This window comes from Pipistrellus hanaki, assembly GCF_964339955.1.
Source record: "Pipistrellus hanaki genome assembly, chromosome: 3".
In the NCBI taxonomy this organism is placed as follows: Eukaryota; Metazoa; Chordata; class Mammalia; order Chiroptera; family Vespertilionidae; genus Pipistrellus; species Pipistrellus hanaki.
In genome coordinates, this window is record NC_140505.1 from 26,482,562 (window position 1) to 26,496,512 (window position 13,951).

At 44.5% G+C, this 13,951-nt stretch overlaps 1 protein-coding gene across 4 annotated transcripts in view; it reads right to left on the reverse strand.

Moving 5' to 3' along the window:
• Nucleotides 1-9,093: 9,093 nt before the first annotated feature.
• LOC311620471 (uncharacterized protein) overlaps nt 9,094-13,951 on the reverse strand; it is a 110,675-nt gene continuing 105,817 nt past the window's right edge. For all 4 annotated transcript variants that reach the window (XR_014794694.1, XR_014794695.1, XM_084879932.1 and 1 more), the window contains one exon: nt 9,094-12,154. Coding sequence is in view for 2 of the 4 variants with exons in the window: in XM_084879932.1 (XP_084736058.1) it covers nt 12,036-12,154 (119 nt within the window). In the remaining 2 variants the exon portion in view is untranslated. The remainder of the gene's footprint in view (nt 12,155-13,951) is intronic.

The following is a 13,951-nucleotide window of genomic DNA, read 5'->3' on the forward strand; positions in this document are numbered from 1 at the left end:
ACTCTCTTGTAGAGATAACTGGCAGCAGTTAAAATTCAGTTTGTTACAGTGACTCCAAAACTAGTTTTCACCCCAATAACAACTTCACTGCAAATATAGACTTTGCAAATGCATGTTTAGGAAATCATGATCAGACTGGGGGTCATTATAGTTTGAACAAGAATCACACCCCTCCCTCCTCCAATTCCTCTTCCTTCTGCCCTGGGGAATCACTGGGGGCTGAGGTTTCAGCAGTCACCTTTCAATCCTCCTGTGACACATTCAAAGGTGTCCTTGTAAATTCCTAGCAGCCCAAGTTCAGGGAACTGAATGAACTTCTTTCCCTCTGACAGAACGAACCAAGTGTAAGGAATGGCTTTCACCTCAGCCGGAACTGTAGGTGAGCAATGTCACTGAAACATTATTTTAGCTAATACCATCCAGGAATTTATGGTGAATTTTTGTATTATTAGTGTGTCATTGGGATCACATCGATCTTTTTATTTGGTTTCTGAACATTACTCACTTTTTTTTAAATCTCTTATTTTGCATGTTTCCCACCCCAGCTTCTCCACATGTTGTTCCTGCCACGCCAACACTTCTCTGCATGTAATTTTCTGTTGACTGGTAGCTGCCATTGACATAACATTGCACCCAAAAGCTTTATACCTACAGCTTGACACCCTGTTCCCTCCTCTAGATAAAAGAAGGAAATTTGTGAACTTTACATCTATTCAGAGCATTATTTCAATTTCTGAAGTCTGTTTTTAGGGTTGGGTAGCATGTTTTGTTATTTCAAAGAAAAAGGAAGCGAATAATTAAACAGAAAGAGTCTATATTAGGCAGTATTCTGGCAGAGCAATGGGGAAAATGAATAGATTTGGAGAAAAGGAAAAGAGGAGAGAGAAGAAAGGAGGTAAGTCAGGAAAAGCAGAGAAAAGAAGTAGAAACTGATGATGGAGGAAAGGTAAAAGCCCCAGCCCCAGAGGCTGTTCAGTTACCCGGAGAGGTGACCAAGAACCAGAGAGTATATCTCCTCTCCATCCAGCTTCCAGAGGAAACCCTGTGTCTGGCTCAGTGTAGACCATTAATTAAAGACTACATCCCCAGCATCAATAAGAACATTTGCTGTTAAGACAAGAGAAAGAGTGAAAATGGATAGGAAAGATTCTGTGCTTGAAAGCTCTGTGCTCTGCCCTGGCACCCAGCTCTCTTTATCCAGGATCCCACTTGGGGGTCAGAAACCATTTCTTTGGTGTAAGCACAGTACACATGTACAAGGCAGCACACTCTGTTTTGCAGGAGAAATAGCCATACACATTGGAGCAGGGCTTCTCTTGATTACATTTGGGCTCTCCAGTGGCAAAGCCCCTTGCCTATACCCAGAGGTGGCAAGAATTTGAACACCAGTTGACTCCTTTAACTGCCACCTTAGAACATATAGTCTTAGAATATGTTTTTTCCTCTCCCTCTTCCTCCTATGTAATGCTGCCTTCTGAGATAAAAAAAATGTTTAGAGAAAAATACTCTTGATTTCAACACACCACACACACACACACACACACACACACACACATGCCTCACTAGAAAAGAGCTTGTATTTTGCAATCTGTACAAAAAAAAAAAAGTAATCATTCATTATATTAGTCATTTCTTTCTGCTATTTCCCAAAATAGCTCCAAAATGAGTTTGGTACTTCTTAATTTAAATAACCAAAAGCCACAGTAATTATACTGTATTTCCATGTACCTTGATAAATTGAGCATGATCACAAAGCAGTTTTGAGGCCGTTTTCTCTTAAACAACTGTTTTCATGAAATCTAAAAACGACTATAATTAATCTTTGTATTAGGAAATTTCTGGAACATCCCTAAGTAATTGTCTCCAACACCACTTCTCTGAGAACAGAATGATGGTTCAGCTTCTAAACACAAACTAATCTCAGAGGAGCTAATTCGACTTAACTCCCAGAGAAGCAAGATATCACACGAGAGTCTCGTGATCACTGGCTTTATTACATCACACACGTTTATCCTGTGAATACCCCAGCCCAGCTCACCCCACAGACTTTGTAAAGCTAGAATTGTCCATAGCTGGATCTATGATCTTTCATCCAGAGAGCCAAATATCACATTTCCCTCGGTGCTATTTGCACCCGAATTTAGAGCTTTGTTGCCTAAGACTTTGAATTAGAGATGCTATAGCACTTGGCATCAGATTGTTCCACTACAGGCTAGGTGCTGACAAGTTTATATAAATGAAAAGGCAAAGATCCATGTGCTTTGTATTAAAGTCAGAGTAAAGGTCTCACCTTTTGAAAGAGTTGACAAATCCTAAGACAACTTGCAATGTTTCCAAGTTCCCCTGGCAGTGCTCTCAGGTGTCATATAGCCCATGTGTTTGTGCACTACAGTCATCTTTATATTTAAAACATGAGCCCAGCCGGTGGGGCTCAGTAGTTGAGCATTGACCATTAACCAAAAGGTCATGGTTCCAAGTCAGGGCACATGCCTGAGTTGCAGGCTCCATCTCCAGTATGGGGTGTGCAGGAGGCAGCAGATTAAAGATTCTTTCTCATTGATATTTCTATCTCTCTCTTCCTCTCCCTTCTTTTCTCTGAAATCAATAAAAGCATATTTAAAACAAAACATGACCAGAGCCTCCTGGAGGATTTGAACCACCCCATACAACCAGGATACCCACTTTACACTGTTCCCAGTTTTTACTTATTGCCAGTCCTCAACCAATCATAAAAGAACTAAAGGCCCGGTGCACAAAATTCATGCATGGGGGGTAAGGGGGGAGGAATGGTGTTCTTCAGCTGAGCCTGCACCCTCTCTAATCTGGGACCCTTTGGGGGATGTCCAACTCCCAGCAGTAGGACATCCATTTCATAATCTGGGACTGCTGGCTCCCAACCACTTGCCTGCCTGCCTGCCTGATCACCCCCTAACCACTCCCCTGCCAGCCTGATTGCCCCCAACTGCCCTCCCCTGCAGACCTGGTCCTCCCCCATTGGCCCTCCCCTGCTCGACTGATTGCCCACAACTACCCTCCCCTGCCAGCCATCTTGTGGTGGCTATCTTTGACCACATGGGGTGGCCATCTTGTGTGAGGGCATGAGGGTCAATTTGATATTACCTCTTTATTATATAGGATGTCTTTTCCCCCCCTTACAGTTCCAACTGAGAAAAAATCTACAAGGGGCTGAGAGAGTCGCTAAATGGCATGGGGCTGGAGGGGAGGGCAACTGTGTGCAGAGCTATGTCCAGGGGTCCGAAGTGCGCTTGGGTCAGCAGGATAAGGGATGGGGCGGGGGGGGGGGGTTTCAGAGATTTGGTGAGGGGCTTATTCTCAGCCCACTGAACATGCTGGCACTGCTCCCAAAGCCCAGAGAGCAGTTGAGTTTTAATATCCAAATCGCCCGTTTTGAAACGTGTCTATGTGGATCTGTTTAACGTCCTGTCTCCCGTGTCATGGTGTATTTGATATATGAGGTGTTTTGATTTCATTTCTCATGTATTAGTCTTCATATTCAAATTCAGAGTGTGTGATTGTACCCAGGGAGTTCTGAGGAAGACGTGGGGGGGGGGGGGTAACATGGGGATAGTTTCTCACCTCCTGGAGGTGCTGTTATCTGGACTGGCACAGCCGGGCTCACTTCTGAGCTCACTCTGGGGCCAGGCCACATGGCTGGGTCGCTGCTGGTCACACAGCTGGTGCCTGCTCATAGGAATGAACATCCTGTCACTTCAGCCGTGTGCCCGCCTACACCTGGGGTCTGCAGCAGAAGCCCCTGGCTGCTGAGCTCATTAGGGACCCTGAGGTTGTCCTGGCTTCCTGAGCAATCTCCTGAAAGGACAGCATTAGGGTCCCCCTCTGACAGCCCCCTGATTGGAGCTCGATGGCCCAGCAGGGCTCCGGGAGCGGGATGAAAACATGCCTGAGCCTCTCTGCAGCCCAGGGGGATACAGGCTCCAGGACCTGAGTGGCAGGCACCAGCGCTGCCTTCACTCAGAATAATTCCAAGGTGGGACCCAGCCACGTGAACGCAGCTTTGAATCTAATCTCTCCTGAACTGATTGGCAATTATGCTGCCATGCGAGGTGCAATCAGATCTGAAATCATCTCCGCCCCAACTGTTGCTGGCACCAACGCCTCTCCTCCAGGCAGCCTGATGCAACCTCCCGCCATGCTCTAGAAGCCCGGACATTAAAACAGGCTACACACTCAGTCCAGCTTATTCCAAAGGCCCCTGGGCCGGGCACGGTGGAAAAACAACCAGAGGTCTTTGAGCAAAGAGCTGACATGGACAGGAAGTGAGGCATCTGTAGGGAGAGGAAACAGCCCCACTGAGGCCGAAGTAGGAAGGAGATCACTGTGGCCAAAGTGGACTGACCAGAGGAGAGTGTTAATTAATGACATGAGGAGGAATATGAGCCAGATTATAGGCCAGGCACACACAGAAAGGGGCAGCCTATTGTTTCAACCCTGAGGTTGGCCATTCAGCACCTATAATTATTTCTCTCCCTCTTATTCTCTCTCTCTCTCTCTCTCTCTCTCTCTCTCTCTCTCTCTCTCTCTCTCTCTCTCCTCCTCCTCCTCTTCTCTCTCTCCTCCTCCTCTCTCTCTCCTCCTCCTCCTCCTCTTCTCTCTCTCCTCCTCCTCTCTCTCTCCTCCTCCTCCTCCTCCTCCTCCTCCTCCTCCTCCTCCTCCTCCTCCTCCTCCTCCTCCTCCTCCTTCTTCTTCTTCTTCTTCTTCTTCTTCTTCTTCTTCTTCTTCTCTCTTTCTCCTCTCTCTTGCTCTTTCTCTTCAGTTGCTCTCAAATTCTTGTTAAGAAGAACTCTCATGGACCAAGGAGCAAACCATTTACATCAACCCTAGCAGTGAGATATTCCACACCCTAGCTACACATCCAAGATGTAGCAAACCTCACCCATCTTTCTTGCTCTAAATCATTCACTGCGTCTTCATCGCCCAAAGAATCAGATCTACATTCATCACCTGCTATCAAGGCCCTCCACTGCTCCTTCTCCAGCATTATTGCCCTCCCTTTACATCTCAAAGTCTTCTCCTCCAACCAACCCTGAGCATGCCCCACCCCAAGTACACTGCAGACACCCCACCTCTCTCTGTTCCCTCTGCTGAGAAGTATGTTTCTACTCAGGCTCTCTAGGTGTGCTCTTTGTTTTAAGGCCCAAAGCAAATTCCATCTCCCTTGGGGAAGCTTTTCCTGAGTGCTCCAGACCCAAATTGCTCCTTTCCACACAGAATTATTAAAGCCTTCATTCCTGTAAATGTATCCCTTTGTCACAGGCAGCTTGCATTTTCCTGACAACATTCCTCTTTCATGCCTCTGCACTTTGTAAATGCTGTTCCCTGCCTACAGTTCCTTTCCCTTCCCCTCTTTATCCAAGACTGAGATTTGTGGATGCTGGCTGTGATCTCACTGGGCACAGATGCCCATGACCTCCTAGCGCCCCCACGGAATGACCCACTACTGCATCGCCAAACTGTGGGCTATTCAAACATTCACTCTCTTTCTCCCCTACAGGGCTGAGAGCATGAATTATAACCAATATCTCTGTACTTTGTATCCTGCACTTTGTAGAGTACCAGGAATATAATAGATATTTATCTATTGAATTGAACTCTTACCCTCCCATCTTCTCTTTTCTTACCAAAAGGAATAGAAGTTACTACTGCAGCTTAACAGTGAAGGTATCTGTTAATTTTTTTGCAAACCTTAAATAAAAGGCTGGGCTACAGACCCTCAGAAACATCCTTTCATGTAATGAGCTTTGAGAGTCCTTCTCTCCCTTTGTTCCATCTTTCCTCCTTGACAAAGAAACACATGAATATACTTTTTAAAAAGCCACAAACCCTCGGCCCACTCAGATCAAAGAGGAAGGAGGTATGATTGGGAGATTGGCTCACGAATGAAAAGGATGCTCCTCTATCCCCACCTCTCAAAAAAATGTACTCTCTGGGCAGCGGGAAAGAGAACAGATTCATTTTCTTCCACACAGGGCTGCACTGCAGAGCTGAAGGGCATGGGGAGAGGCGTGGGTGCTGTTCCTGCTCCTCAGACAAGATCCGGTGGTTGGAGTACATCAGGGTGTGGTTGGAAAGAGTCAGAAAGTCTCCGAAAGAGTCAAAAAGTCTTTATATATGGTCATATATATATAAAGTGCCAAAGAGCAGCAAACCCTTCAACCCAAAGTTGTACCTGTGCTATAAACAACAGGCATATTGTGAACCACTGCCCCAGACTCTAAGGTCAAATCATGAAGGTGCAATGGGAGTTTCTGAGATTCTAGTAAAGGGGGGTTGCTGACTTCTGTCTTCCCAGGGATGCTAGTGGCTCTTGCAAGCTTGTCCTAGAAGTACATAGCAGCAGCAGTGCCCTGGTGGCTGAAGCTGGCTAAAAAGATCTGGGGCCCTGGCTGGTGTGGCTCAGTGGGTTGAATGTCATCTCTCATATACCAAAAGGTTACTGGTTCAATTCTTGGTCAGGGCAGACACCCAGGTTGGGGGTTCAATTCCCAGTCAGGAGGCAACCTATCTATGTTTCTCTCTCACATCAATGTTTCTCTCTCTCTCTCTCTCTCTCTCTCTCTCTCTCTCTCTCTCTCTCTCTCTCTCCCCTTCTCCTTTCCTCTCTCTCTCGAATCAATATATAAGGCCTTGGGGACCAGAACATGTCTGGGGGAAGAGGAGAACATCAGTTGGCCCCTGATGTCCACAGCAGACCTGAGAGCAGAGGTAGGTGACATTCACTCCCTCATTTTCACATGAAATTTAGTATTTTAAATTTAAAAAATTCTTTATTCCAGACCTCAAACTTCAATTTGTTTAGCTTTTCTATTTTTGGTTTGGCAGCTATTTTTCCAGAGTTTCTATCTCTGCACTAGTAATATTTGAACTAGTACAATAGTACTAGTACAATAGATTGGTAGCCTCCCGAATGCACCCTGAGTAGGGCCAGGGATAGAACCTGCAAATGAGGTACATGCTTTTGACAGGAAATCAAACCTTAACCCTTCTGTTCTCAGGCCAATGCTCTAACCACTGAGAAACCAGCTAGGGCAGGACTATCCCAGTTATTGCCCTTCAGAAATATGTTGTAAATCAAGTAATTTTAAAATGGGATGGCATCCTCTAGTTGCTGAATTAGCCTCTATTTTTGAAATATATTTCATAGCAGCCATTCTAATAATTATTTCAAATTGCCAACTTATTAAATATCTTTTGTGATAATATCTACTAATAAAAGGGTAATATACTAATTAGACCTGGAGAGCTTCCCGGAGACCTTATGGATGTCTTTCCGGAAAAGTCATAGTGGTGGGCTGAGGCAGAGGCTGTTAGAGGCAATCAGGCCAGGAGAGGAGAGCAGTTGGGGGTGATCAGGCTGATGGGGGTGCCAGTTGGGGGTTATCAGGCTGGTGGGGGGAGGGCATTGGGATGAGCAGGTTGGAAGGGGGGTTGTTGGGGGTGATCAGGCCAGCAAGCAGAGTGGTTAAGGGGATCAGGCAGGCAGATAAGTGGTTAGGAGCCAGCAGTCCCAGATTGTGAGAGGAATGTCCGACTGCAGGTTTAGGCCCGATCTAGGCCAGCAGTCGAACAACTCCTGAGGGGGTCCCAGATTGGAGGGGGTGCAGGTCACCCCCCGACCCCCTTGCACAAGCTTCGTTCACTGGGCCACTAGTAAGTAGATAACAATGGTAATGAAAAAAACAATTCAGTGAACATTGATAAGAGATGATGATCAAAAGGATAGACAAATTGAACATTTACTTGCTCACCTGTGAAAAGGCGATAGAGGCTAGCTAGTGAAAGCAAACCAAATTATGCTGACTTCAGCAAATATATAAATGTCTCAAGTACCATCTTTTTGAACCCCTGATGTTTTTGGTCCTGTTATAAGGAATTTCATCAGTATTAATAGCAGTTTTCAGGAAGAAAGAAACAATCATAAAGTTATATAGAAACAGTATATGGATAAGCAGGAAGGTGCCCTCAAATGATAGTATCCAAGCATTGGGCTGTTGGTGGAATCTATCCATCCTAGAATGCATCAAACAGTCCAGACCTTGTGCTCTGAATTTGATGCTATTTCAGCCATTCTCTGAAATGTATCCTGAGGAAAAGCAAAAAGACCCCCACCATCAATGGATGGATAAAGAAACTATAGTGACTGGCTTAGAATTCTAGAAACTTTAGAAACATCTGCTTTCCCATACAAGTGGTCTATCTTGCAAAAACATTTACAAATTTGCTTACAGACATATTAAAATCTAGATAAGATTCCTCATTTACTAGAGGGCTTCTTTGCTTTCTTATCTGTTTTTGAGAAATCTTGCAATAACACTTTTTTTTTTTTTTTTGGTCTATAGTGCTTTTTCAATCAATGTAGCTGACACCAGATAATGTCACCACAAGGGAAATATCTCACTGGCCCAGTATGAACATTAACCTAATTTAGTTAATCTTAGATTATTTATCCAGAATATCTGGTTTGTAAATATTTGAAAGTGTGTGACCATTATAGTTTTTCAGAAAAAAAAAAGAAAAACAGAAAGCCAATGAGTATCTTTCTAATTTTACAACATGATAAAGCCAATGAGGCCATATATTAAATATACCCAAGAATAACTTAACTGGGAACTTGGCTGGCATGTAGCATTTACATACTGCTAGTCTGGGTGCTATGTGTTGGGTTTCCTCTTCTCTATGCTTTTTTACCATCTTTATTGTTATTGTTCTTTTACTCCAAGATGATTATTGAAAAGTAAAAGAGCAGAATTGATAGTAAGTGGCTAAATTCTTGCAGTGTTTTTTCCTTTAGTTATCTCAGTAAGTTGAATAAGAGCCAACATGAGTCATCACAAAAGTAAATAACCTTGTTATGCTACTAAATATGCCATCCTGTTCACCCAAAGTGAGATTACTTGAGTTTCTAACGGTATACAAATGACTCTTCAGCAGGATATATGTTAATTTCTTTTTGTTGTTATTCCCTTGGAAACTGTTAAAAAAAACAGGTAGTTTGATTAAAGTATAAAATATTTATTATTATTTTTTTACTAATTGAGCATAAGCTTCTCGTGACAATGGTGATATTTTCTACATTACTACAAAGAATAAAACTTTTGAATTAGCTTACTCATAAAATCTTGATCATTCCTCTAATTCTACAATATTTTCTTTTCCCCTTAAATTTAGTAAAAAATTGAACCATAAATGAACATACTAGTAATGAACAACAGATTTTCCTTTATGACAGAAATAATTTTTTAATTTTATCAAAAGTATGTCTGAGATACTCCCAATTTATTGGCAAAACAACTCACCTCACATTTTTGCTGAATTTTTTCATTAATTATGTAAGCATTCAACATACATATATAAAAATTCAAGGTATATATGTCAAATATATACGCATGCAGAATTTTCATGTTGTAAGCTATACTGAGTTTATTAAAAAAAAATATTCTTAGAGCAATATTTCCTTTCTTGCTATCATCAAAAATGAAATATAAGTTTTATAATTTACTTCTAAAAATCTTATCTCTAAAATATTACTGTAGACTACTTTTAAATATTTTTTAAACACAAAAAGGCTACAAATATGTTTTATTGTAATCTTCTTGATCAAGATATGACTTCTTAGGTTTCTAAAATTATTAATCAATTATAGGGGAAAATATGGAAGAAATTCCATTCTTGCTTAGTAGAAAGCATTTTCATAGGATATAAATTCTTCCTTAAGCTTTTTGTTTTGTTTTGTTTAGAGTTGTAGTGATGGTGTAACCTTGTTGGTAACCTTGCAGGAGAAAAAAATAAAGCAGAAAATTACCAAAATGCTGACCTGAACTTTGAAAATAACAGGAAAGGATTTGCTCCAGCCCTGCGTAGACATTATACAATAACCTGTAGTAATTTACATCTCATCATTATCCAACAGTTGTAGCAAGATTCTTCAAAAGTTACTTGAGAGTTCATTTAAGATTGCTGACTGAGATCACAATACAGTAATTAGATGAAATTAAAGTTAAAATGAAAAGAAAATGAATCAAGTAATAAAGTACAATGTGGGATGCCCTCCACCCACCTCCATGCATTCTCAAGAAAGAAAGGAAGCTTTGATAATATAGTATGTTATAAAAGCAACTTTAACCCAGGCTGGGTCTGTATCCCCTCCTGCTAAAACACAAACTCAGCATTTTCTACATTTTTGCTTTTCCTCTTTCATTTCCTGGAGGATCAGTGGGCCACATAGTCACTTTAAATTCCCAATAGATGCAGTTTTAAAACATAAAAAGAAGCAAGTGAAATTCATTTCAAGAATATATTTTATTGTAGCCAATATATCAAAACTGCAATCCTTTCAACCTGACATCAATATTTAAAAATGATGAATCGGGTATTTTACATGCTTTCTTGCACACAGCATCTTTGAAATGTGGTGTGTGTTGTATACACTCATGCACACTTCTCCATTCTGACTGGCTGGATTGTAGATGCTCAGCAGCCCCACATGGCTAGTGGCTGCCACAGTGGATAACAGAAGTCTCAGTGGACAGCCAAGGAAACTATCCTGGGAGAAAGTAGGAACCTGGAAATGATGGATACAATGTGATAATTCCATCCATTGGCAAGCTCACTCTTTGAGAGCTCAGAAGAAAAGGTTCAGAGATAAACTGCCCTTATCCTTCAACATCACTTTTTTGCTGTATTTGTTGAATTCCTGTAAGGATTTGTGCACACATCCCTGTGTGTACCTAACAGAGTATTCTTCCCAGCCTTTTGATTTCTCTTTCTATGAGGACCAGATGCTGATGCATAAGCCAACTCTAGTACTCAGTCAGCTAGTGACTTCAGAACCCCAGAGGAGTGATTTTGTGAGTGTGTGTGTGTGTGATGTGTGAGAGTGAACTTGTGTGGCTCTGTGTGTGAGAGATCCCAGGAATTTTTATGTATGAGTGTATAGTGCCTGTGTTTTGTGGGTGTATGAGCGCATAAGAATGTGTGGCATGTGTGAGAATGAATGTGTGAGAAGAGAGAGAGGCAAGGGCAAGAGTGGACTCACCAGATCCTGTTATCCACCAGGGCCCTGGCCCAACCTGAGTGGGCCCCCTGAGCCACCTCTGCAAGGAAGGTCCACCTTGGCCATTAAGACTTTCCACAGCCACCAGCCCCACTCTCTTCAGTGCTTCAGCACATTTTGAAAACCCACAATGCAGTAGGCATTGTCCATACCCTAGAGCAGTGTTTCCCAAACTTTTGACATATGTGTACCCCTTCTATAATTTTCGTAACGCTGAGTACCCCTCGTCAAAAAAAAAAAAAAAAAAGGATGTATTAGGTGCAGCTAAGCACGGTGCAGTGCATATCCCCACCGAACTCCGGTGCAACGTGTACCCCCACCAAACTCTTCCTGTACCCCTGCGGGTATGCATACCACACTTTGAGAAACATAGATGAACCAACCCGGCAAAACACCATCTCCCTGAAACTCACATCATCCTTCGCGCCTCCCCATAGTCAGGACCTCCAGAAAGCTCGCCTCTGCCTTCAGCCCTGCACCAGCCGTGGGTGGCTTTGCCTGAGCAGGAAGTGGGCAGGCAGGGCAAGGGCACCTGGAGGGGCTCTGGGCCCAGGCCCAGCCTGGAGGGTCGTAGACACACAGACTTCCAAGAGCAACCACAGGGCATGACCTGTGACTCCCTGGAGCTTTGGGGTCCAAATTATACAAATTTCCAGGGACTGTGCTAGTTCACTTCCTCCAAAGGTGTCCTATTTACAAAGAGCTTTCCCTCACCCCCAACTAAGCAAGACACAGCCAACCGGGCCTTTTATCCAAGGATTTCTCTGTTCTCCTGGTTGTCTCTACAAAAACATTATTCGGTTGCACTCTTCTCCCAAATCCTACTCCAGTTTGTTGAGGGGCCTGCAGGCATCTTGAGAGGCAGGGGGCGGGGGAGGGAGGTCATGTGCCAGACTGGAAGGGGAGGACCCAGCCAGCCGTTTGCAGCCTTCAACCTCAATCTTTACTTTTTCATCTCCCGGCTAGAAATTGGCTTGGTGGCTTTCTCCGTGTTGACTACCTTTTCCTGGAAAAATGTTCCGGCCCACGGATGAGGTGGGGAGAGAACAGAGCACACGGATCCTGTAAAAAAGCAGAGGAAGGACTCGTTAACTCAGACGGGTGGGCCTGGGGGAAACACAAGATGGATAGGAGGGGAAAGCTGCCTACTCTGGAGCCCTGGGGCGCCCAGAAGTCTGGAAATCAAAGCTCCTCCCGGCCTTGGGTTTCTCGGACCGGATGGGGCCACGGGGTCCAGCGCCCGCAGGTGCATGTCCGCGGGGACCCAACGCATTCCCCACCCGCACCCGGGCCCTTAGCACCCACCTCATGGGCCGCCCGCCGCCAGCACCTAATAGATCCCTCCTGCTACTTGTTTCTAGAAAAAACAAAAAACAAACAAAAAAAAAACAAGAAAAAACAAAACAAAACAAAAAAAAACCCGAGATCATCCTGGCAGCTGGGGGTGGGTGAGGCGATGGAGAGGGAGAAGATTGCTAATCTCAGCAATCGGGAGAACAATGACAGAATCACTGAGATGCGGGTCACGGTGGGCACTCGAAGTTGGCCAGGCGTCTGTCACGGCGCCGCCGGGGAAGGTCCTTTCCTGTGTAACTAACTAACCTGGTTGCTTTTGGGCGCACAGTTGCTCCAACACGGGTTGTTTTGAATTCAACCTGAAGAAAACACCTTGAACATACCTCGCTGGCATTATTATACAAGCAGAAGGCGGTGTCTGTGTTAAAAGCACCTCCCTTGTTGCCTTCGCTGCTCCAGGTGCATTTAAACTTGCAAACAAACACAAGCGAACCAGCGAAAACATCGACATTTCAGCGTGGCTTATAGGTCAGGGGGTCTGAACTCAGAACCCCTCCCTCCCCCCACAAGGATCGGGTTTTTAAAATGTCTGAATCCGCCAGAAAGAGGAGGAAATTATGGATCATCGTAGCGGTTGTCACTTTGCAAAATCCTCCACCACCACCACCCCCCCTCCCCCGCCCCTTTCGCCCTCTCAGCAGAAGGGGATCTGAAGTTTGAAACTTGTCACGGGGGAAAGAGAAACCTCTTGCCCGAGGCTGCTAATGAATTCGGATCGCGTCGTTTTCAAAAAATCTGATGTTTTGCGATGATGACATGAGTGTGGCAACCGAGGGTCCGAGGCGACGAGCCCGCGCAGCTGCTCCGCGCTTTGAAATCCCCAAGACAATGGGCGCCAGTGTTCGCGGCGCTGCGCCTCTCCGCCCCATTTGCATAGTCTGTTCTGCCTGATTGACCAGCGGGCCCGGCGCGGGGCCCGGCATTGTTCGCAGATCACTCCAAGATGGCCGAGATGACAAGGTTCAGGTGAGAGACGAAGTGGGATGATTCCAGAATGCCACAAAAAAAAAAAAAAAAAAAAAAAAAAAAAAAAAGCAAGCGGCCCTGGGATAGGCGGCGAGGGCCCCCCGGGCAAGCTGACTTCCGAGGGTGGATTTAGCAGCCCGGTTGCTTTGGAAGACCTCATCGAGTTTGCTGGAGGGGGAAATGGAAGGCTGAGAGATTTCCACACGGGAATTTACAATGCCCTCTCTTTTTGAGGGGAGGGGTCACTGGGGGTCCTGCTTGATGTAAAAAGTCCAGTCCTTTCGTGGCATTTTATGCTGCTGTGTCCTTTCACTCTTGGGAAGCTTGAGTGCTACTTGCCAAAGGGGACACAAATAGCTCCCTTCTCTGGGGCCAAGAGCTGTCACGAATTGAGCCTGGATTTGCTGGGGGGTTTTTTGTTTTTTTCTTTTTCTTTTTCTTTTTTTCAGAAACGTTGAAAAGTGGTGGTGGAGGTGGTGGTCCCTTGGCTGGCAAATCCGAGTTTGCAGAAGTAAATGAACTCTAATAGTTTAGTTC